Source organism: Pezoporus flaviventris, unplaced genomic scaffold (assembly GCF_033815535.1).
Source record: "Pezoporus flaviventris isolate CSIRO_AGI_PZ_B2104156 unplaced genomic scaffold, CSIRO_AGI_Pfla_v1 ptg000050l, whole genome shotgun sequence".
Taxonomy (NCBI): Eukaryota; Metazoa; Chordata; class Aves; order Psittaciformes; family Psittacidae; genus Pezoporus; species Pezoporus flaviventris.
Genome location: NW_026892598.1, coordinates 4,791,989 through 4,816,981, shown reverse-complemented (window position 1 = coordinate 4,816,981; position 24,993 = coordinate 4,791,989). Strand labels below are relative to the sequence as shown.

Below are 24,993 nucleotides of genomic sequence, written 5' to 3'. Positions count from 1 at the left end.
TTTTTTACTGTGAAGGTAACCAAGCACTGGCTTAAAGAAATTGCCCAGTGAGGTTATGATGTCTTCAACTTTGAAGATGTTCGGAGGCTGTCAGGACATATGATCCTGGACAAACTGCTGTAGCTTACAAGATGGCCTATAGAGGTCCCTCCTATCCTCAGCTTGCCTGAGAGCTGTTAACATGCTCGTCGTCTTGAGCATTATTTGGTAATGCAACTTTGGGTTGATGACAAAAAAAAATCAGATATTCTCAAATTCCAAGTAGAGTGCTGATGTTCTTCCCCAACTTCCCATCTGCACTGTGTACTGGAGGTAGTTTTGTATCAAGTTGAATTCTTATTAATGTGTTACCTCATCAACCTTTATTACACTCATTTAAGCTGAACTGAAGAGTTGTTGTAGTCTGCAGTCCTTGTGGTCAAACAAGAGGAAAAGACTAGGACTCCTCAAATTCCCTAACTTCCCAGTAGTTACTACTATAAGCTGTGAAAATTAAGACTGATTTTCTTTATTTTTTTTAATGTCAAGAGTCCTAAAGTAGATAGGCCTTTCACACAACAAGCTGATACTCAAGGACTGTGATTTTTCCATGTATTTTTAACTTGAATGTGCTAGCCAGCATTTTGCAGAATCTTTGTTCCTGGTGTTTTTAGAGGAAAGGCATTTTCCAACCGTATGTTATCTTTATGCATTGTTCTGTGTTTCCTTTTTGGAAGTAGATATAAGAACAGCGAAGAACTAGGTAAAAACTAAACACAGAGTAGGTTTCTATAAGCCTGAGATTCAGGCTTCCTGTACAGTGCATACACCTTTCACAATAAAAAGCACTGACTCGAAACATGAAACAGTGCTTAAAAAGTTGGTTTACTCTTTAATGCCACGTAACACTTTGAAAGAACACCACAAGTCTCACTAGGGTTTAGGCAGTTAAATACATTTTGGACTCCTACTTAGTTTCCTATTTCAAGGTGGTTTTCTTCAGGATTCATATATTTCAGACACATAATTTACATACATGAAATGTGCAGTGGCAACTGATGAACATGCAGTGATGGAAGGAAACTGCTACCATTTCAATCCAGAAGATGCGTCCTCCAGGAGGGCTTCATGAAGCCCTGCTGCATTTCTCAGTGTTGCAGAAGAATTCTCTATTAAAGGTGGATTTGAAAGATGCAGTATAAGCCTTACAGAAAAGTTATTGGACATTTTCTCTCAATTTTCTATATACCAAGATGCTTAAAGCATTAAAAGTAGCCGGAATATTAGCATGCATAAGCCATGTTGTCTACATGGAGGTTAGATCCAACCAGAAGTCACTGGTAACAAATTCTGATTCACATAGAAGTGCTTGAAGTTGTAGTCTGTCACCTGACATTAGAAGTTTAGTTAGTCATTCAAATTGATTTTGTTTTTCTCAGACTAACCTCTTCATAGCGGCAGGATTAAGATCTAGAGGCTTAGGCACAAGTCTGGCTCTACTTATATTAAACCTTCTAGTGAAACATCTAATTAGATAGCAGTTTTTTCTAGTGACCATACTAGCATTTTTTTTTATTTTAGCCAGATGCTGATATGGGGCAGAGCATATAAGGTGGCATAAAGAACAAAACTTTTTTACTCATACTTCAGCTTAGTGCAGTAGGTTGATAAATGCATTAAAATGCTGAGTTCAGCTGGACAGTTCTTCAGCATCAAAATTCTTCAGAGAAAAATTAATATCTTTCCATTTCTGAAAATCCATTTGTGTCTTGGTTTCAATGTTCTCTACTACAAAGCTTTTGATTTTGATCACTGGTAGATTATCAAATGTCCTGTACTTCACTATGATTCCCCAGTCATGCTGGCAGTTAGTATTTTGGCAATGCATCTTGCTTTTTTTCTCAAAACAATCAAACTGGACTGGTTTATGGTGAGGCTTTGTTATATACCGCTCCTTGAATGCGTCTCCTAGGACAGTGTGATGAGATTCCTGAAACAACACATGCCAGAAGTGATTAGTAGTAGAAACACCATTCCTTATTTTTTTCCTGACATTCCTCTTCCCCTCACAAATACCATTTCCTTGGTAAAGTGGTTCCTGTCATTCAGGAGGCCCACGTTCCAGCCCCCGTGGCTCATTGCTCTTTTTTCTCCATTCATTAAATACCAGGTAATAGAAAGGCCCGGGATTGGGCTTATCAAAACCAGACCTGCTGAATATCATCACCAGCTTATGCATATTTGGATTTAGCTTCTCTAAAAAACATGCCTGCAGTATTTCAGCCTTATGCATAGAACTAACAGAGACATCCAGACAACAGACATCTTGAGAGACTACTGCTTCCCACTCAAAAAACTTCAGCTTTCCATGAAGGGAAGTGCAATTCCTTTGAAGTGGTAAAAAAAGTAACCCTAGCAAGGTAAGGGAGTTACACTTGTTTATAATGCATATAATCAAAGATATAAAAAACAATTTGAAAAAAATGTACAATTTGAGCAAGTCAGAAAATGCTTGTTCATCCTGGAAGAGCAATTTGCATTAAATACATAGGCTGAACTAAGAACTGAATCTGTAGGGTTTATTTAAAATATTGTGAGTGGTTATTTGGAGGTTACTAAGCAAAATCTCTTTTTGAAGAGTTTTTGAACTCTCAGATCTATTTGCATAGGTATAGGTGATCAAACAGAAGTGCTAAATGGAGTAACATTCGGAGTTGTCAGATACGTTATTTGTCATGGGTTTTCACAAGGCTGAGCTATTTGCCTTTGCTCCTTGCCTGTGGACCTTTCCTGTGCACAGCAGTAGTGAACTCCGTCTATGTTACAAAAACAGCTAGTAAAAACAAACAAAACAGAGATTTTCTTGATTAAAAAGGGAAATGCCTGGAGGCAAGCACTCTGCAGTTCCCAGCTGTGGCCTGAAGCTCCTTGTCATCACAGCTGTGCTTTTCAGAGCTGCACAAATAGAAGAAGCTTCAGAAGAACAAATTTCAGAACTAGAAAGGCTTGAAGTGCCCAGAAAAGTCTTTTTTCATGATCACTACTTTCCATGTGTAGACTGTTGACTTCTTGGGCTACAGAGAAATTCTTCAGAAAAAGTACAGTAAAAATGTCCCCATGAGATACACATAGGAGCAATGTCACCTACTAAAAAATGAAAACCAAAGTAACATTGAAGAAATAAAGGCCTCCTCTTTTAAAACCATGGTTTGCCTTTCAAAACTGAAAACTGGCCCATAAGACAAGAAGCTGAACAGTGAGCTAATCTCAGTACTTTATATGGCTAATTTCCAGTCAACAGAAATGGCGGTAGAAGTCTGTCAACTGCAGGAATATTTCCAACCTTACGCTAATTGGGAAGGTAAATATCCAGCAGTTCCACTATTAGGTTATATGTCATCGAAGATCACATGGTTTTCCACAAAATTAATACATTTCTAACAGAAGGAGATTCAGGAAAATTGAAATGATTTGTGTCATATCACGTATTTATACTCTTTGGACATCATCGCCTACCACCATCATAATATGCTATAGAAGTAGTTATGACTGGTCCTGTGGCTTACAAATTTACTCAGATTTTTTTTCTGCTTCAGTTTGCACAAAACAGCCTACTTTCCACACTGATAAACAATGCTGTTAGTTCAATAATGCTGACTTCCCTGGTGTTCAAGGTTGTCAGTTTCCATCCAGAGACATACCTTTATAATTCTGATGTCATCTGTACTGCAGGCAAATACTTTGCATTTTCCACACAGAAGATTTTTCTTTCCTTCCACTACCTTGTATCGCGTTTCTTTCTTCCTGGAATCCCGTAATACCTTTTCCTTCATTTGCAAATCATGTATCTTTAATAAATAAATAAAAATCAAGATCATTATGAATTTAAGAGAAGCCTCAGGGTCAGCCTAAACATGACTGAGGATATGTAACATCTAGGAACCTATTACTTCCTCAAAGCAAACAAAGAAAACATGTCCTGTTCTAGCAACTCATACCAAAAAAATAACATGGTATATTTGTCAAGTATTTAAGACTAGAATTACACCAGTTGAATTGAACAATAAGGAAGAATATTACATCATGGACAGCATTTATGTTGTCCCTTTCTTCCCTCTGCTCTCCTGTAGCCCTTTTGGTCATAACAATATTAAGTGCTTGTGAAGGCATGTGAGACATTCTACTGCATAAGTAGCACTCAGGCTCTGGAAAGCGCAGTTTGGAAAGAAGGCTCCAGAGACCACAGAAATGGCAGCATTCCAGTTTTGTGAGTCATCCCACCTTGTTTTTTCTGTGATGGCAACTATATCATAGTTTTCCAGCTGCACAATAGGTTTTAGCTCCGCCTGTTTCTTGTGCATGCTGTGTGCATTGGTGTAGGTGCACTTCAGCTGGCTTAGTGATCCTGCCACCTTTCGGGGGAGGGGGGACAAACCTTCATTCACAGGTGATCATTCTTAGGAGTTCCTTTGTTTTCTGACCCATCATAACCCTTGTGTCTTTGCTGCCACATGGATCTGCATCCCCTACCTCCACTGCGATGGCAGACCGAAAGACCTCGCTGACCCACCTGTCCCTCAACACTGTTGTGCTGCCTTCAAGCTTATCTCCAGTGACCCCGGTTTTATCACTCTTTCCCTTCAAATCCAGTTTAAAGGTCTTTCAATGAGCCCTGCCAGCTCCTGTACGAAGGTCCTTTTTCCCCTTTGAGACAGTTGTACCCCATCTGTTGCCGACAGGCTGCTGTTGCGTAGACCTAGATGCATGATCAAAAACCATAAATCATGCCATGATACTACTTTCAGACCAGGTATTGATCTGCTGGCTCTTCCTAGTTCTTCCCTCATCACTCCCTGCAACTGGAAGGGTAGAGAAGAACACTAACTATGCTCCTGATACCTAAACCAATCATCTCAAGGCCATTTGAGGCCACAGCTCTTCCGCTCGGGAGAGTTTCCTATAACAGTGACCGAGCTATTTATGGAGGTGACTTTTATGTGGAGTGTAGGTCAACTTATCCTTTGCAACAGCTCCAAGCTAGATGGAGGTGTTGCCAAGTTAACCTTGTACCTATTCTGCCAGACCACCATGGGCTGGTCATGGAAGGGACATGCCTGCTGCACTTGCCTGACCAAAAGTCCATCACTGGCTTAGCCTGAGACACCCCAGCACCACATATGCTTGACACTAATTTCTACCCTCATGAAATTTTCTGATCTGGTAAGTGCACAGCACACAGCAGGGCTAATGCAACGTAATGAATGTATGCTGAGTTAACTAGACCTGTTAATCTGCCAGACACTGCTTGGAGCAAAGACGAACACTACCATAGGCAGTACAAAATAAGTCACCAACAGAAGAGCATGTACAAACCCAAATGTCATTGTGTTAATGTCCCTGGCAGTGGTTTCTTGGAATCTCTCAAAAACCACTGCTCTGAAATCAACAAGCACTTGGCATGACAACAAACAAAAGCACTTGTACTGGCCTGCATCAAAGATAAAGTGCTTCCAAACATGGAGTACTGCATTCAGCTCTGGGTCCCCAAACACAAGAGGGACATGGACCTGTTGGAGCTACTCCGGAAGAGGCCAAAAATATGATCAGAGAGTTGGAGCACCTCTGCTATGGAGACAGGCTGAGAGAGTTGGGCTTGTTCAGCCTGGAGAAGAGAAGGCTCCAGGGAGACCTTAGAGCAGCTCCCAGTGCCTAAAGGGGCTGACAAGAAATCTGGAAAGGGTCTACTGAGAAGGACCTGTAGTGACTGAACAAGGAGGAATGACTTTAAACTGACAGAGGTGAGATTTACATTAAACATTAGGAAAAACTTCTACCCTGTGAGTGTGCAGGTTGCCCACAGAAGCTGTGGTTGTCCCATCCCTGGCACTGTTCAACGCCAGGTTTGGACGGGGCTTAGAGCAACCTGGCTTAGTGGAAGGTGTCTCTGCCCATGGCAGGGGTTTAGACCTGGATGTTCTTTAAGGTTCCTTCCAACCCAAAACCATTTTATGTTTCTATGAATATGGATAGACATACTACCACCATTTGCAGTTTCTCAGCTCCCTGTTCATTATCCCAAGTAGACATAGCAGTATTTTTCCTCCAGTGGACTGAATATATTTTATTTCTAAGAAGTTTATATAAATTATACCTCAACTTCTAAGTTTTTTACATTTACGGTACAGATGACATTCTTCAAACTAGCACTACACACTATCCTTTATTTACTTATTTAGCCTTGGTCTAAAACCAAATACAGTGAACACTTTCCTCAGGTTATCGCTTGGTCTTAGACAGAGCCCTAGTAGATGAAGGCCAATACAGATTATGCCTGTAGATTTGAGTATGAAAATTTCACAGAAGTACAAACCTTTCTTGCAAATGTTCTTTTATCCCAATTCTGTAGCTTTTCAACAGCTTCATTCATCATTTCTTCCTTGTAACGGTTGTGTTTCTCTTTCTCAACCACTTCTGTTTTGTTTGTCACGAGGATGCACTTGCTGTCTTTAGCCCTTCCACGACCTACACAGCAGCACATTTAACCTCTTTAGTTACTCTTAACAAGATGTGCAAAAGCAGCTGTTAAGCCATAAAACAGCATTAAAGACCTTCTGTGTGGCTGCTTTTGTTTTCTATGTTCAGACTGAGATATGGTGCTTCTAAAGAGCATTCTTTCCCCTCACTCTTCTTCAATCACAAACCAGAACGAAGTGTACCCTTCCAGGTATCATCATGGGTATCTCCAGCTGCTGTGGCCTGCCTTGGTTAAGCTCAGGCATGCTTGAAACTTTCGTTATTGTGTAGCACCTCACTGTCTTCTTGTGGAAAAGAAAAAAAAAGCTAGAGCAGAAAACGTCGTCTCGCTTACTAGTGTTCTGTCATGCTAATTGGGGTCTACTAAAAAAAACAATCCAGAATAGTCTATCACAAAAAATGGTGAGGAACTGGAAATACAGTTCTGGCAAGAAAAGAGACAAGAGCACCACTATCTCTTCCACCTACTATGCTGCCTCAAGACATTTCCTCATTTACGAATGTTAACGGAAACCAGTACTTGATGTGGCTCTTCATTCCCCTCTACTGGCCGTCTTCTAAAATCACCAAGATTCAAGACCGAAGTAACTTAGACTTCTTTAGACATCAGGTACCTGTAACTAGCTGGGTTGGTAAAAAGCCAATGGGCAGGACAAGGTCTTCGGAAGCCAAGACAATACATAAAACTCCAATGCAGCAGTCCTTTGCAAGTAGGCAGAACGATTGGCACTATTTCTGACTATAGCTCTTCTAGCCATACTTCTGTTTATATGTATAATTATCCACCTCAAGGATCAGTCCTCAACAGTTAAGTAACCTTGAGCAGCATGAGTAATTTGCATGGCAAAAGAAAAGTAACACAACATGAAGGACTCAGTTCTGTGAACAAATTTGTTGTGTCTGGTTCCATAATTCATCTGACTTCACTCAGGGGCACAGAGGAACAACAGCAAGACATGCACAAATTACTATTGTATTTCCAAAGTTTCCAAAATAGGTTTGTAAGGTAATAGTTCTGAAATTCCATACCTCTGACTTGGATCATTTTGGTGACATTACCAAAGTATTCATAGAGCACAACAAGGTTACACTCGGAAATATCAATGCCTTCATCAGCAACAGAAGTAGCAATTAGCAGTCTGGTTTCTTTGTTGGTTCTGAATGCATCCAGCACACCCTTCTGCATTGGGAGGGTCATACCTACAATACCAAGAAACTGTGTCAGGAAAAAGACACTGAAGAGTTCCTTGAGCAAAACACCTACATTTGCTCTTGACTGATTAGAAATAAGCACATCATCTTGATCTGGAAAAGTACTTAGCTGGCTGCATACTCTACCCACATTCCTGCTAATGTGCCACAGGAACTGTCATCCTGGGAAACACCATTTCAGACAAAACACCTACCTGATCTTTCTAAGAGACCCATGCAGCTTAGTTATTTTAAGCCCAAGCTAACTCTCGATTCAAGCCATTCATTATTTATTCCATTCTACATTAAAATATCTTTGTGCCACTGAACACAAAATAAGAGAGGTATCTGTGAAAGGAACACGAAAAATACTACCAGAAGTAATCACAAGAAGCCATGATAGTGAACAGTTTCTAAACTTCTTTTGAACTAGCAGAAGAAACCTGCAGCAAAGGGTCACTGCTACTTTAACCAAAGATTCTGGTCAGAAAAAGCAAGCATCTCCTTAGGACTGATAACAGGTCTTACAGCTATATAAGAAAGCATAGTGCAAACTTGCATTAACTTTCTCTGTTTAAGAGCAGAGAAGATGAACACAGGAAGAGTAGAACAATTTTAGCACTGTGGCCACCACAGGTCTAGTATTCCACAGTTCAAACCTACATACCTGTTTTTTGATCTCTTCTTCCATGACCCATCAATATACCTGGCTTTATGTGGCTAAATAGAGGGTTTGCATCTATCCACTTCTTCAAAGCCTGGAAAACAAATCAGGAATTTAGATCCCTGTCCAGATGAAATGCTAGTTTGAGATACACAGTTAGATCCTGCCCATGCTTGCCTAGACAATTAATGCTTCCAAGAACCACAAGCAGAAAAGGTGGGTGTTGCTCGGCAGTGGGAAGACCTATTGATAGGTAAGAAAGCAAAAGTCACAGCCACGATGCCAGATTGAACTCTGCCACAGCTGATTCCCACTTTTCCCATCCCTGCAACTCAGAGGCTGGCTAGAGAGCAATCAGCCTTTCACTGCTAAAAAGTATGCCTTTTGCTCTTATAAACCAGCAGACCACTGATACTAACACCTCTGGAATCCAAAAGCAATGAGGTATTCACAAACTGCACTTTCTCACTGCACAGTGAAAGCAGCACCTTCAAACTGCTCTTACTTAAGAACAAGATTCAGCCAAGCTACAGGAGACTTTTGCATTTATAACGGAAAGTAGCCAACAGATGCTTGGTTTTTGTAGTTTGGACCTTAGTCTGCCTTTATTTTTTTTTCTGGTTTGCAATTCATCCAGCATGTCTATACACCCAAGGATAAAATGAGGGTTGGAAGTCTCAGCTGCTAAATTTGTTTACAGTAGTCAGAGACTAGGATACCTAGCAGTAAATGTTTAAGAGCTATCAAAGCTAATGATTAGCAGCACACTTGCTTCACTTTTTCTGGGAATAAGGTATTGGAAGGGTGTAAAAAAACATCATCCAACCTAGATCCTTGATCCTTGAGAAGTATGAAATAGACCAGTGAATCAGAGGGTTCACAGAACATCTGTCTTTCCTTTTTCTTGATCAAGAACACATGCTAGGGCACAGGCCTCATTTGGGCCCATAGGAATCCTCTGGGAAACCTATAAATACCTCCTGATGTGCAGTCAGTAACAGAGCAGAGCTGCTGATTAATAACTCTGCTACATTAAAGCTTAAAACCTTGTAATGCACCCTGTTAAAACTGACTTCAGAACTACAGTAAAAATGCGACAGCTTAATGATCAACTGTGACATGTAGCAAGGAGAACTAACGAAATACACCAACCCTGTACTGTAGTTTTTAGAAAAGGGAAGAAAAAACCCCAAACCAAACAAAAAACAAACCCTCATCCTGTCTCAGAGCATCAATGCTCAGGAAGATATAGAAAGATAAATATTTTCTTGGGAAGACCATAATAGGAAGGATAGTAGATGAGGCATTGTATTTTCTCACTTCGAACTTTAGGAGCTTTAAAACTAAGTGTCTTACAGCTACTAAGGCTCTTGTCTTAGCAAAGAGAATAGTGCGAGTCTGTGGGTTATAGTGGTATGCTTCATCCAGGATACAAGCAAGCTCTTCCAGTTTGGGATTCTCATTTGATTCATCTTTTGAAAGGGCAGACAGTTTTGGTTCTTTCTCTGGAAAAAAACAAGAAAAACAAGAAAAAAAAAAACACACAAAACAAAACACAAAACAAAAGCAGTGTCTTTAAGAATTTACGTTCTTTCATGCAGAAAACAGAATTCTTACTCAAACCTGTAATGCCACTTACATTCTCTTTAACATCTATTTTTATTTTCTATACCATTATTTCAGATGCAAGCAAAGAAAGCTATTGGTTAAATGCAGCAAAATGCCCAGGAAAAGAGAGTTCTAAATCTCTCACATCTTGCAGCAAACTGACAGGAGAATCTCTGTGACATACTGTGCAGCAAAAGACAGCAACAAAACAAACTCAGTTCTTACAGAGAGCTGCTATTTCTTTGTAGGAAACAACTGACACCACAAGACAGACAGCGCAGTGATTTAAAATTGTAGTCAACACTGCAACCCATCAGACCACAGGCTGGTTTATGCCACATTGCTTCTAAATTAGAAATTGGAGAACAGTGCAACCTCTAACTTGTAATCAGAAGTGTACAAAGACCACCAGCGTCTTCCCAGAAGGTTAGGATTCATCCAGGAGCATTGGGCAGGAAGAGGTTAGAATGCACTGAACTGTGCATAATGCCTTATCTAACGCTGCCACAATGTTTGTAGACTATGCCAGTATGCATGTAGACTTCTGAGGCATACCCTTAAGGACACCACTGCCTTATCCCCAAGTCAGGCATGTAAGAACCTACTATACTGTCTACCTACAATTACTGTTACTTCCTTAGCTCCTGCACTAGGAGCTTGCAGTCCCAGAAAGTCCTCATCCTTCTGTCTCCCCTAACACTGCATTTGCACCCACACAGACACTAGATCTTCTTAAAAGTGAGAAGTTTCTGGAAAAACAGTGACACTTAATCTGAAGAAAACACTTCTAACACAAGCTCTCTTCTCCCTTGCAACTGTCACAGGTATTATTAGGCTGCAAGATGTCAGGGTAGCTGAGAGGAAGCAGGAATGCTTACTCCCAGCCCAAACTGTGCATGGGCCTCAAGCTTCCCCTCTAGCTCATGAAGGAAAGAAGGAGGTCGTTATCCCAGGAAGCTGGGAATTAGTGACAAAACCAACAAAAAAAGGAAGAAAAGGACAATCAAAAACAAGGGGCTTCCTCCTAAATCTCTTGTTCCCATGCAGAACCGCTTTGCTGTCCTGCAGGGGGCTAATGAGGAAGCGCACTCTAGCCAGAAACAACCGGCTGATGCACTGCTAAAGATCTCTACTGGTGCTGCCAGGAAAAAGCGTCAGGTTGTAGTAGTAGGGGACTCTACTTTGAAAGGGACAGAAGCACTCGTCTGCCGGCCAAACCCCGTCTCAAGGGAGGTGTGTTGCCTACCAGGGGCTTGGATCAGGGATGTGGCAGAGAGGCTGCCTGCTCCAGTAAGTCCCTCTGACTATTACCCGCTTCTGGTGATACATGTGGGTGCTAGGGATATAGATAGCAGTAGCCTGGGGAACATAAAGAAGGACTACAGAGCCCTGGGGGAGGTGGTTAGGGGCTCTGGAGCTCAGGTGGTCTTTTCATCAATTCTCCAGGATACAGGGGAGGACCTAAAAAAAGCTAGGAGGATTAGCCAGGTTAATAACTGGTTAAAAGGGTGGTGTCATAGTCAGGGGTTTGGGTGTCTTGAACACAGGACCCAGGTTTGTAGGCCAGGTCTAGTGGGGGCTGGTGGAGCTGGTCTGAAGAGCAGTTTTAGTAGGAGGCTTGCCAGACTGGTCAAGGAGGCTTTAAACTAGATGTGTTGAGGGAGGGGGGCATCATTCCATCCCAACACACCCAGTCAGTTGCCAGAACCTATAAGAAATGCTCAGAGCAATGTAGGGATATCCCAGCCGCTCCAGCCAATGAGCCAGCTTCAGTTGGAGCTCGGCTCAGATGCCTCAATACAAATGCCCGTAGCATGGGGAACAAACAAGAGGAATTAGAGATGTGTGCACGTCTATGGGGGTATGATATAATAGGCATCACAGAAACATGGTGGGATGGCTCCTATGAATAGAGTGTTGGAATGGAAGGTTACAGGCTCTTTAGGAAGGACAGGCCCTGCAGACACAGAGGGGGAGTTGCTCTTTATGTTAGGGATAGGCTGGAGAGTATGGAACTCTGTCTGGGGACAGGTGATCAGTTAACAGAGAGTTTGTGGATCAGGGTTAAAGGGAATATAGCTATGGGAGACATTATTGTGGGGATCTGTTACAGACCGCCTGATCAAGGAGAACCTGGGGATGAAGCACTCCATAGACAGATAGGAAAAGCCTCACGCTCACAGGCCCTTGGGTGACTTCAACCACCCTGACATCTGTTGGAGGGACGGTACGGCCCGGCACAAGCAATCCAGGAGGTTCCTCGATTGTGTGGAAGACAAATTCCTTCTGCAAGTAACAGGGGAGCCGACAAGGAGAGGTGCCATGCTTGACCTCGTGCTCACCAACAGGGAAGGGCTCATTGGAAATGTGACGCTCCAGGGCAGCCTTGGATGCAGTGAACATGAGGTGGTCCAATTGGAGATCCTCAGGACAGTGAGAAGAGCGTGCAGCAAGCTCACTGCCCTGGACTTCAAAAGAGCAGACTTTGGCCTCTTCAGGAACCTGCTTAGTAAGGTTCCATGGGGTATAGCCCTAGAGGGCAGGGGGGCCCAAGACTGCCAATTGATGTTCAAGGATCACCTGCTACAAGCTCAGGAGTGTTGCATCCCAACTAGAAGGAAGTGCAGCAGGAGGGACAGGAGAACTCCTTGGATGGATAAGGAGCTGCTGAGGAAAATTCGAGGAAAAAAAGAGGCTTATAAAAGGTGGAAGCAAGGACAGGCGGCTTGGGAATAATACAGTGATGTTGTCCGGGAAGCTAGCGACCAGGTTAAGAAAACCAAGGCCCAGTTAGAATTAAACTTGGCTAGGGATGTTAAGGATAACAGGAAGGGATTCTACAGGTACATAGCAAATAAAAAACAGACTAGGGACAACATAGGCCACCTCAGGAAGCTCTAGGGAGAACTGGCTACACAGGATTTGGAGAAGGCTGAGGTTCTGAATGACTTCTTTGCCTCGGTCTTCACTGGCAAAGGCTCTGACCACACCACCCAAGTCTTGGAAGGCAGATGCAGGGACTGTGAGAATGAAGACCTTGGGCCCACTGTAGGAGAAGATCTGGTTCGAGACCATCTTAAAAACCTGAACTTGCACAAGTCCATGGGACCTGATGAAATCCATCCATGGGTCCTGAAAGAGCTGGCAAATGAAGTTGCTCAGCCACTGGCCATCATATTTGAAAAATCATGGTTGTCAGGTGAAGTTCCCAGTGACTGGAAAAAGGGAAATATAACCCCCATTTTCAAGAAGGGGAAAATGGATGACCCAGGGAACTACGGACCAGTCAAGTCTCACCTCTGCGCCTGGCAAAATCTTGGAGCAGATTCTCCTGGAAGGCATGCTAAGGCACACGAAAAACATCAAGGTGCTTGGTAACAGCCAGCATGGCTTCACTAAGGGGAAATCCTGCCTGACCAATCTGGTGGCCTTCTATGATGGGGCTACAGAACTGATGGACAGGGGTAGAGCAGTTGATGTCATCTACCTGGACTTGTGCAAAGCATTTGACACTGTCCCACACGACATCCTTGTCTCTAAATTGGAGAGACATCAATTTGGTCCGTCCCAACCCTAACCATTCTGTGATTCTATGATTCTATGATTATGTGAAATACCTTGAAATCTGGCTGTAAGCTGCTTCTCTAACTCTGTATATGGTCCATTTCTGACATTTCTGAAAAAATCAGTTAGGTAGACTAAAGCATCTTCAATGCGGGTATCTTCACTGATGATGAGAGCATCATTGAATTTCTGCACAGAAAGACAGACATGTACACTTGAGACTCATTTTCTGTGTGACAGGGCATGAATGCAAATTTTATTCAGCTAGATTAAGTATGACAAACTTGTGTTGTTCTTCCATCTGCATGACAACACAAGCTTTACAAAATCTCCTCTGCACTATACTGTTCTTAGTGAATATCTTAAGATAAACTCTTATAAGCTATGCTTTAGCCTGTGTCAATCAAATAAAATTATTAGGTTCAAACCTGCTCCTTGCTCCTAGATGAACACACTAGTATCAGAAGGAAGTGGATAGATTCACTTACACGCAGGTGTTCAGTGAAAATGAAAAGGTCTCTACAAATGTTGCTCTCCTTCTCCTTATCTGCCAGTTGCAGTAGTCTGCATTTCTTCTGAGTGGTAACTATCCACTGTTCATATCTCTGTGTTCCAAAATCATTCTTGTTGATCTGGGAGATAGCATCTGCTAAAGAAGGAGGAAATAAACATTTATTCATCTTGACTAACAAATAACCAGAACAGTTAGCTTGAAGACAACACATTTTCCATTAATGTTATGTCTAAAAAGTGTATGTAGAAGAACACTGTATGATACAGTCACAGAACCATTGAGGCATCTGTGCAGGTCTTTAGTCCAACCCTCTGCTCAAAGCAGCATCACCTGGATCCAGTTGCTTAGGCTTGTGTCCAAATGGATTCTCAGTACTTCCAAGGATGGAAATTCCACTACTCTGGGCAACCTGCTCCAGTGTTTGACCATCCTTATACCAAAGGAGTTCTTTCTGTTATTCAAGTATCCAGTTTGTGCCCACTGACTCTTGTCCAGCCTCTGGGAAGCATCTGAGAAGAGTCTGGCTCTGTCTTCTTCACTAGCTGTGTTTCGAAATATACCCAGATGTTCGGATAAAATCAGCCAGTACAATTCAATGGGGGATCCGTGTACATACACATATCTGCAGTCTTTAATAGTAAAATTAGAGCTCACTTATCCTATAAGAAGCCTACAGTACTCAAGAAACTGCATGTGCATTGCTTCTTGAATTACCATCTACTCAATTGTTAGGTATTCGTTTGCAAAATGGTCCATAGTACTTAAGGCATATATAAGCACTTAAGGGCCCTTCCTTGAGGCAGAACAAGTCAGTACCCTGAGTGCTTCACAAACTTCTGAGTAATCAGAGTCCACAGAAGGGAAAGCAATGGCATTCATGCAAGAGCTTCAAAAGCTTTTGCTTAGTTTAGCACGCATTTTGAAAATCTCACTGTATCTGTTGAAAGCTGGGGTTTCTTGGGATTTGGGTTGGTTTATTTTTGGTTGTGTGGGATGTTTGGTTTAGTTGTTGTTGTTTTGGTGGGTTGTTTTTAATTCTCCCTTCTTTGACTGAAGGGAGAATTCTGAAGATTTGGAATTCTGGAATTCTCCATTGTATTCTGGAGAGTGAACCCAAAATGCAGTCCAGTCTCAAGAAAGCGGAGCAGGAGAAAAATTAGAAAGTATAGAACTGAAGTATACAGGCTTAAGACACCCTGGGCAGTTTGCAGAAGCTGGTCTAAGCACAGACAAAATCCTTTAACTCAGAGTGGGACAGACCAAGGCTGATACTGAGCATAGCCATCCATGTGTCTCTGTTCTGTACTCTCTGTAGCTCTCTAATTTGTTGACAACGGCCACTTACTGAACACCGGTTATGAACTGCAAAAGCAGAAAAATCAATTGAATTCTGAAGGGCTGCAGAACTAGGTCTCATGACCATGAGACTCATTCTCTTTCCACAGCCATGCATCTCCCTCTCTGCAAACCACACTACTGCAGCTCCTAAGGCTGGAACCCTACTGACAAGTATTTACTTTCTTAGGCAGCCATACCCTCTCTCTGGTGGTGTTCATGTTCCACATATCTTCCTCTGTAAAACTGCCGTAAATATTTTTCAATAGGAAATAGTGGACGCCTGGGAAACAGGGGTAGCCAGAGATATAAAGAGGAAAAAATCCTGACCAGAAAGGTGGTACCTAGCATCCTTAGCAATAACTCTGAGTGCAGAGAGGCCAGAGAAAATATAAGTTACGAAGCAGCAAGTGAAAGTAAACTTTTGCTGAAAGGAAGAAATTACAACATTCAGAGTAACACCATAACTGAGACCCTTCTTGTTTTCCTTAACAATGACAGATTGAGGTATGAAGAATTTGGAGAAATGCTTAAATAAGAGCAGGTATCTCTCATCAATGAAATCTATCTCATTGCATTTTGAAAGCAAGACCTTTGGTCCTTTTGTTCCAGATTGTTTAAACATTCAACATGATTTGACAGTGTTAAAAGCACACCATCTTTAGCTGCACAAAACACAGGTTGAAATCCAAGCAAAAATACTTATGATTATCAAAATAATTATATAAAACAGGAAAATTGCTGACTCTTCTACGTGTAATCTCTTATTTAGGAAATACTGGTTAAAAGCAAATAAAAAGGAAGAATGAGAAAGAAAGCAGAAAAAGAATAATTGTTCTAGGAGTCATGAGGATTCACGGATGCAAAGACTGAATCCCAGTTACAGGAAAGTTATTACAGTATCTTACCTACTGAGTAATTCTTTCTCATCAACTCCTCTGTCTCAGACATCAGGCCTGAGATAATCTCTGCAAAGTGATTTTTAGCTCTCATTTTCACCCATCTGACATCTAGAGACAAGAAATGGAAGTCAGTGGCTTGATTAAGTAAAGTATTTCACTGGGCAGCACAGAACAAATTCTTGTCTAAAAGAATGCTTCATGTGCTGCTGTATGCAATCATAATGATGTTTTCTTTTAATGGGCATTACAGTTGCACAGAAAGAAACAGCCCCCAGTCTTCATTAGCAGAACTGAATAAAAAACAGAGATTGTGGATCTCAGCAAAGAAAAACTTTACCCAAAAGGGCACTGCCTTACTGTGGGGCAACAATGAAGTGCTTGCTTAAACTCCTTTCAAGCTAGCAGGAAGCAAAGATCCCACTTAGTTTTAAGGTTTTAACTTGACCTGACCAAAGGGGAGTTGGATAGCTGCCTTAATTATGTGCTTTGCATCTCTCATGAAAAAAAAAAAGGAAGTGTGCTTACGTATTTCTGGCCTGTTTCCAAATCTCTGCAGATCCTGTTTGTTCTCTCTGACAGTAGATATGGCCTGTACATCAAGGTTGGCGCAGACAGTACAGACATACTCTATTGTTTCCTTGATGGTCTTGGCATTACCAACTCCAACAGAAGCAGTTAAACCTACAATCTGAGCACACACATGAATAGCAGTGGTTGCTCCCTTGTCATAAATAAATAACCAGGAGACACTGTCACCAATTGTCAAGAGGCTACCATCTTCAAAAACAAGGAATCAGGAAGCTGAAGTAAACATGAGTGCAAACACTAAACCTTGAGAGACAAACCTTTTCCCTCTCCCAGGCACCCAAGCTTAAAGTATCCAAACTGAAAATAAATTATCCACCCACTTAAATCCATAACCAGCTGTATTTGTCAGTGCCCATCATGCACAGAAACAGCAAATCTGTCCCCAGAACTGTCCTCTGCATTCATTCAGAAGAGATGTCTCCTCAGCTGGACCAAAACTTCCTGCCAGCTGAGGCAGTGGTCCCATTTTATTGTTGCAGAAGACAGCAACAGAGAGGCGACAAGGAGATTACTAACTTCTGGGGCACATGCTTACTTCCAAGACCAGCAATCCTGTTTGATTTCAAGTACTCCAGTCTCTGTCATGCTTGGCTGGACCTTACCTGAGGTAGTTGACTTGCAGGGGAGTCAAATTTTTGTTCCAGGTATCTGGTCATTAACACATTGTAAGGGTGGTTGCCCATAGTGTTGTGGCACTCATCAAATATCATCAGAGTGAAGATGGAGAGGGAGCTAAGGATCCCTTCCTCAATGCTATTCACAAGAATCTGGGGTGTTAGCACAATGATGTCGCTGTCCTGTATAACCTTTTCTACAGAGACATTTGCAACTGTTTCACCACTAATTCCTTGAACAGAATATCTAGGAAGAAGAGGCAAAAGATATGGTATGAAAATGAATGTCTTGCAGGGGAAAAAATTAACTAGAAGAATGGAATTTTCAGCAAGCCTGAAGGGTAGTGACTAAGTTCCAAATACCCAATTGTTGGGGCTGCCAGTTTTACCCACACACTCTGAGAAAAAAAATCTGAGGTCAAACAACTGGATTTTCAACTCCCATTGTCTAATATATTTGATTTGGGGGGTGATGAATTTGTACATTTAAGCTGTATCTGTCAGTTCACATGTAAGCTGTATTTGGAGATCCTGTCCTTTATCCCTTTTCTGTGCATGTCTGGCAGCGCAGGGCTGTTTTCTGTCCAGCAGCTTCATTTTCCCATTGCTATAAAGATTCATATGTGGATGTTCAGCAATCAAAATCAGAAGCTATACACTGTCAATAGCTCCCTAAGCAGTTTTCAGTTCCATTGGAGAGTAAGATTGTCATTTTATGACTAGAGCTTGAAAAAAAAATCAAAGAAGCTTGGGTCCTTCCATTTGGAAAATAAAAAGAGACTGTCATGTGAGAATGGCAAGAGGAATCCCACTGCTGCTGCCTGAACTGCCTCATCTTTGAAAGCAGGTTGAGAAGAGTTTCAAGAGAGAACACACCTCACTCTTTTACAGAGGTAAACACAGGTATACCTCAGCCATTTCTACAGATGCTGCTCAAGGAGTGCTTAAACTCCCCAAAACCAGATTTCAGACTCTCTGAACAAAGTCCATCATGGTAACTTGCCATTCTTACCATTAGGTATCATCCTTCTGTTAAAGCCAAACACTTTTGCCACCAGTAAAACCATTACCTTTTGCCCTAGCCGCAGCTGACCTAGGGGGTAGTTTATTTTCTATGGAAGAAGAATTACACTTACCCACTTCTTTCAAAGTGCTGCTTGAAAACATTTTTCTGTTGTTCATACACTGGCAGTTTGATTGCAAGAAAGACAACTTTTGGCTTTCGTCCTGAGGGCATGTTTTGGAAATGGTGTTCACAAATCATCAGTGCCACAAAAGTTTTCCCAGATCCTTTAAAGGAAGAACATGAAAGGTAAAGCACTAACATGAAAACATGTGTTTGTGAGCAGGAGCCTGTCTCATCTGGATGTCCTGTAGCAATGGCAAGCTGACAAGGGGTCTGTCAAACTTTCAGACTCTCTGAGGACAGACTGGAATATGTGCATGCTGCTTACCCAGTTCGGTAATCATCCCTTTCTCTCTCACAATCTCAGTCTGTAAAGACCATGTAGCAGTCACTGGGAGTGAAAGTCCATTTGCAGTTTTGAGTTCTTTGAAATTCTATTTCTGCTCTTAGCATCTGCTCCCATATCAAATCGGACTAAGGTCCAGGCACAAAGCACTTTCAGCTTCCATCCCTCCCCATGCACCCTTGCTCCTCTCACTTTTCCTTTAGCACTCAGGCTCACTGGGCAGGTCTCCCAGAGCTCTTCATCGGCCCTTCCTCTGCTATTTCTCCTGCTTCTCCAGGACCCAGGGGAGAATCAGGCTAACAACATGGAAAACAGGTGGAGAGAAAGAGCTGATTGATCTCTCTGCTGCTGAACTTCAGTCGTCTTAATTCTGTCCTGAGCTACTGCAAAGGTTCCCTATGCTGCTCTAATGTTGTTGACATTGCAGTACAGAAGACATGGGATTTTCAGGGCAATGCATCCTGGGTTTATTTAATCTTGCAAGACAAATTTCTTACAGACCTGCAAAGATTTTAACTCAAAAATTTGCGCCATGGAGCGAGAAAGCAGAAGTCACCACATGGAAATCTGAATACAAGCACTAAACTGCCAAGAGACGCGTCTGTCTTTGCACTGCCCTTGGTCATTAATTCTAGCTTAGATCTGGATCTGCTTCTGCAAGGAAGACTGCTTTTAAATGAACAGCTGGAAAAATCTTACTCAATATTTAGCCTTCCCTATCCTTCACAGCCCTCTCCAGCAAAAGAATTTTTTTAAGAAACATGTGTTTCCTTACCTGTGGGGGCACATATCAATGTGTTATACCCATTTATAGCAGGCTGTGCAAGTTCAGTCTGGTAGCTCCGAGCCTTCATTGGTTCATAAACAGGTGAAGACTGACAGACCTCTTCTAGAAGAGAATCATGGTTTTGTGAAGTGTTTCAACATGAATGTGTAAAATACAGTTGCTATCTGAAATGATAGAGTCCCTGCAGTCTACACAGACAATTCACTGATAGAGAAGCCGTTTAACAGGACATACACACCAGACAAGAATCTTGTGTAGGTTTGGTGGCATACTTTTGTTACCACTCAGCTGTGCTTCCTAATATGAACTAATTTCAAGGTCTTGGCTGACAGCTCTCACCTCAACTGATCCTTTTTCAACTCGGAAAGAAAACACAAGGGCTTCTTTTCTCCCACATACGTGCACAGTGTTCCTTCCAGCTTTCTGCTCTACAGATTTTTGAAGCTGTGCTCTTCTCAGGGGATTTGCACTTACAGAAAAGAACTACAAATCACTGATGGAGCAAGATTTGCCATATGAGACAACCACTGCACAGATCCCTTGCAGCCACATTCAGCTCTCTAAAATGGCTAACATCAGGTCATGTGTGAATTAATTATATCAGATAAGAGATGCATCAACAACCATCTAGTGTTCAGAGACATTTTGGGTAATGTGCTGGCAGAACAACTTTGCACCAGAGATGTTGCAAATGTCGGGCAACCCTTAACATATGCAATGCCTAGCATGAGATCCTTTAAATATTAAACCAGAAGACAGGTAAATCAAATCACAGATTTGTACTAGTTCCTCAGTACCTTACTTTCTGGCACACCACATGTAGTGTCTAAGGAAATGGAGAATTCCAGCCACACACTGTCCTAAGTCTTACCTGAACCTGAACAGAGATTTTCACTGAGATTATTATCACATTCTGCCTCTTCAGAAAATGTCACTGTGGTTTCAAATCTGTTCTTAAAGGCATCTGTCATTTCACCATCAACGTCTTTGCCATTATCTGTACAATCACCAAAAAAAGCATGTTATTGATCCTTCTGATTTTAAAATGTATTTGCTGTGATGACAAGGTGAAGAAGTTAGTTTGAACCCTAACTGTTCCCTGATTCTATGAAAAAAAAAAAGAATAAAAAAGAATATTACTGTCTGGCACAAAAATAGGAAAACAGCATCACAAAAACAATCACAGTTTACCTTCTCTCATATCCCACAGTTCACTTGCATTGTAATATCCTGTGTTATCCAGTGCCAGCTGAAGGCTTTTTGGCCAGTTTTCCTTATCTGATCGACAGAGACATTCAATGAGTTTAGTTATCCCAGCTGCTTTGCTTCTGTATTCGCTAATCTGCACACACAACAAACAAAAGTTGCTGTAGCTTCAAGAGATCAAAACCACAGTGTTTTGACTGACATTTTTGAATTTTTTGATGTTCAGCTGAAAACTGCATTTCCTTACACAGAATAGAAGTTTCAAATAAAATTCAGTCATTTACTTACTACTACCGCCGTTCTGTACCCTAAACTTAGCTGGACTGCAACAACAGGTGGACCATTTGCTTAAATATTCACAGGGTCTGAAACACTGCAGAGCTGTTCTGTGAATTTCTATCTATCTGGTGAGGCCCTTGTAACAAGTTTCCAAATGTTATGTATCTCCATAAACTACTGCTTTAAAAATAAAATAGCTGAAAAAAGTCCTTCTTGGGAGTCACATGGTGTAAGAACACTTAACAGACTCCTCCACACATCATCAATAACTTATTATTAAGGAGTTGTAAATGATGAGTGACTGGTAGTATCACTTGTTAGCAGTCATCAATAACAACACTGAGCTATAGCCAAGTAACAGGAACTTCACACCTAAAGGCAATGAAAATGTTGTCGATTTCTGCGACACAGCATTTCACTAATGAGTTCAGACTAGAAGTTTCATTTCACCCTAGAACTGTGCCTTTGGGTGCTGACTGTTGGCATGAGGCCAGAGGCCTTGAGATACATTGTGAAGGGAGTAATGTGTCACAAGACCCTGGTAAGGCCAGAGGGTCTTACCAGGAGGCCAGATGCGGAGGGAGTGATGGAACATGTCATGGTTCTGCTCTGCCCTTGCACAAGACCCACAGCCCTTGAGCAGCCTGACCAAAGGTAATACTCTCATTATCCCTCACTTACACATAAAAAATATACCAAAGAGAGATCGTGGCTGCTTCCAACTATGTCAGATGATGCCTGGGTGAAACTGAGCTCAATGAACTACCAATTGGTTATTTTTTCTATAGGAGCTCAATTAATCATTGGCTAGCTTTGGATTACAGTGCTAATGAAGTAAGTGAATTTATCAATGGCAATTCAGAATCCGTATTAATGTTGCTTCAATAAACTGCACTATTTGTGGATCTGTAACTATGAAAGTTCTTACTGAACACAACAGGAGTTTGAGTATTGAATTAGTGATACTCAGAATTAATCCCAGATATCCCCAGCCTCTCCGATTTCTGAGCACTGGCTGGAATGCAGTGGGGGCATTTTCTGCCAGATTTCTGTACTCATAATATAATAGTGCCAAACTCAAGAGCCACATGAAGTTTCTAGGGGCTATAGAAAGTAAGAGGTAATAGACTATGCCAAACCCCATAATAAGCAGGAGTCACTTCAGGAAGCATCTAAATGCTTCTTTGCCTACTTCCATCTCTATTTTCAGGAGCATTAATGCAGGATTGCTCCAGAAAGTGGTCTATTCCAAGCATAACAAGGCAGTCATTTCACTGTAGTGTGGTACCTTCCAGAACCACTGAGGTCTCTTCATGGGATGCTGGACTCCACAGAGACACAGAGTTGAACACTGTAAACACCAAAGCCACCCTATCCTGCTTCCCTGCCTGCAATCCTTTCACACACTACCCTATCCAGCAAGCTGGAGGGGTAAGGAATGAAACATGCAGGTATCGCAGGCAGTGCTGCTGTGGGGAGCTGCAGCTGCATAGCAAAGTCTCTTCTAAGCAGAAGAAAGTAAAGTCAAGTCCGTTTTCAGGGGACTGTTGCTGGCCATCCTCCTTACTCTGCAGCCTGGCAGATCAGCACCAATTCACCCCACAAGTGAGGCAGCCAGCACTTTTCCACAGCAAAACGAGGCAAATACAGGATTTTATCATTAACTGTACCTGCAGGATCTCATCACACTCCCTTTCTATCAGGCACGTGTTTATGTAAGGCATGAGTGCTACTGGATCAACTTCTAGCATAGTTGCTTCTATCCGCTTCAACATCTGTCTGTGCAACTCCAGTTTTTCCAGCTTGCTGAAGTCCCAGTTTTCAATTGCTTCTGCCAGCCCAGTGTAACCTTTCAGAAGAAGAGGCAGATTGTTACTATGAACTCAATCTCTAGCTATAATAGGTGGGAAGAAGCTGAAAATGAACTTCCTCAGCCACGTTGGAGAAATTAAAATTATCTTGGTCTGTAACTGCCAAAAATCTTGGTGAACCACAAATAATTTCTATAGATGAAGTGACTCTTTTCCTTTACAGCACTTGTATAACAGAATAAGGTTTAGAAGATGTATGATTTGCTGTGTAGGCTCCAGGGGTGGAATAAAGCAGGTCAGGATCCCAGAGGAATTGTGGGCAAACAGAAGGAATTTGCCTAACTTTTTTTTTCTTCCGTAGGAGCAGGAGAGTGGTGAGGATATTTACCACCACAATGTCTTTAATTATCACCTATCTCTGTATCTGCCAAATATAACACTAATGCTAAATTAGTAAGTACTTTGGACAGTGCTTGGAGTCAGGAGGTTAACTTTTTCAGTTTTCTGCTGAAGATACACCAAACTGAACTCTAACAACATGTTCTGAGAAGGTATTTTTGCGGTTCAGAAATCAGGACTATCACAGGATGGTCAGAAGCTGTTCTGGACCTAGTATTTATGCTTTAAGGGGAGAGTGGGCTACATCCAAATGATAAGAATTTTTGTAATAAATGCTCACAGAGATACTGTAACTATCTGTAGCTAATAGTAAATGAAAACAAAACTGGCTTATGACATGAGATTTTGGGGTTCAAGGTATCTAACAAATCGCCAACAAGAATCTATAGTAGAACATGTACAGGAAAGCAGACAAATCCTGGTGGTTTTACACCTTCACAATCTCTACTGTCACATTTTCAAAAGCAAATCATATTTGGACCTGACACACTAAGCAGTCATAGCTACTGAGGAACAACCATCTCATTTAGAAACTATTAATGGTTACTTACTTCTTGAAACATAAGATTTTTTCAGACCTATAAATACTTATTTTAAATCAGTTCCTAATTTAAGATTCTGTCCTTGAGTGAAGTTATCCCATGCTATCAGTTAACTCACACGCATCCTGAAACCCGGATTAGTTTTCTCTTTCAGAGGATTTAGCCTCATTCAATTGTCCGTGGCGGAGACAATGGCTGTCTTCATTTTTCTCTAAAGGCTCTGAGACAGACAAATCTCCTGGCAATGAGGCTTTATCCTGCATCACTTCCTCTCTCACTGACTTTCTCCGCTACTGAAATTGATCCAGCTGCTTCTCACGCGGGTGTTTCCCCCTCCCTTCGAAGAGTTTTATTTCCAGTCTCTGACAACCTACATTTTTCCACCCCGTATCATCTGATGGACAAGACTCGGCAGCAGAAGCCCGAGGATAACGGGTAGCGGTTGCACAGGGCTGCCCGGCTGAGCGGCGGCTGTGCCTCTGGCAGGTAAAAGGAGAAGCGCAGGAAACCCTCGCTTGCGAGGGGGAACCGACCTGCTGCAACCAGGGCATCCAGGAAGCCCCGGAGCCAGCCCTCCGCCTCCAGCAGCAGGATGGTATCCAAGAACAGTGCGGCGGCCGCCGTCACACCCTTCTCCTCCTCCTTACGGACCCGCTCCTTCTCCTCTGAAAAAAAAACACAAAGCGAAGCTGTTAAAGAAGTGAGGAGGGACCAGGAGCGGCGGCCCGAGCAGGAAGGATGCGGAGAGAAGCAGGTGCTGCCGGCCCCTCACCGTCCGACAGCCAGGCCGTCATGTTGCCCAGGATGTACACGGGGTTCAGGCTCTTCTCGATGTACCGCCTGTAGCATTGCAGGTTCCTTTTCTCCTCCGCCGTCATGGCAGGGCCGGCTTCGCACTGGCACCAGCACCGGCTGCGTGAGGGGTGGCGGGGTCTCGGAGACCGCTCCTGCCCTGCACGGGAGAGCCGGAGCGCAGCGAGAGGAAGTCCCCGGGAGCACGGAGA

General features: G+C 42.3%; 1 protein-coding gene across 4 annotated transcripts; it reads right to left on the bottom strand.

The window, feature by feature from the left end:
* Window positions 1–845: 845 nt before the first annotated feature.
* On the bottom strand, window positions 846–24,993 carry RIGI (RNA sensor RIG-I). 4 transcript variants are annotated; one of them, XM_061468739.1, is made up of 18 exons: window positions 24,762–24,993; window positions 24,523–24,654; window positions 22,908–23,086; window positions 20,944–21,094; window positions 20,624–20,749; window positions 19,741–19,851; window positions 18,630–18,783; window positions 17,482–17,740; window positions 16,817–16,979; window positions 16,298–16,399; window positions 14,029–14,189; window positions 13,594–13,729; window positions 9,725–9,873; window positions 8,372–8,462; window positions 7,543–7,713; window positions 6,350–6,501; window positions 3,681–3,827; window positions 846–1,969 (listed from the first exon to the last, which is right to left on the bottom strand). In XM_061468739.1, exons 1-18 carry the CDS (start codon window positions 24,865–24,867, stop codon window positions 1,670–1,672), a joined length of 2,790 nt encoding a protein of 929 aa, XP_061324723.1. In that variant the 5' UTR covers window positions 24,868–24,993; the 3' UTR covers window positions 846–1,669. The 4 variants fall into 4 exon arrangements, with proteins under 4 accessions (XP_061324723.1, XP_061324724.1, XP_061324721.1 ...); XM_061468740.1 differs by having other exon boundaries at window positions 14,029–14,186; XM_061468737.1 differs by having other exon boundaries at window positions 19,741–19,854; window positions 24,762–24,992.

Excerpts from the sequence above, each read along its gene's own strand:
- RIGI (XM_061468737.1), bottom strand. The coding sequence starts at position 24,867 with ATGACGGCGGAGGAGAAAAGGAACCTGCAATGCTACAGGCGGTACATC. Across the intron at positions 19,855-20,623 it reads AAATCTCTGTTCAGGTTCAG|AAGAGGTCTGTCAGTCTTCA; the intron begins GTAAGACTTAGG and ends ATTCTCTTCTAG. Across the intron at positions 6,502-7,542 it reads CAAAATGATCCAAGTCAGAG|GTCGTGGAAGGGCTAAAGAC; the intron begins GTATGGAATTTC and ends GCTGCTGTGTAG.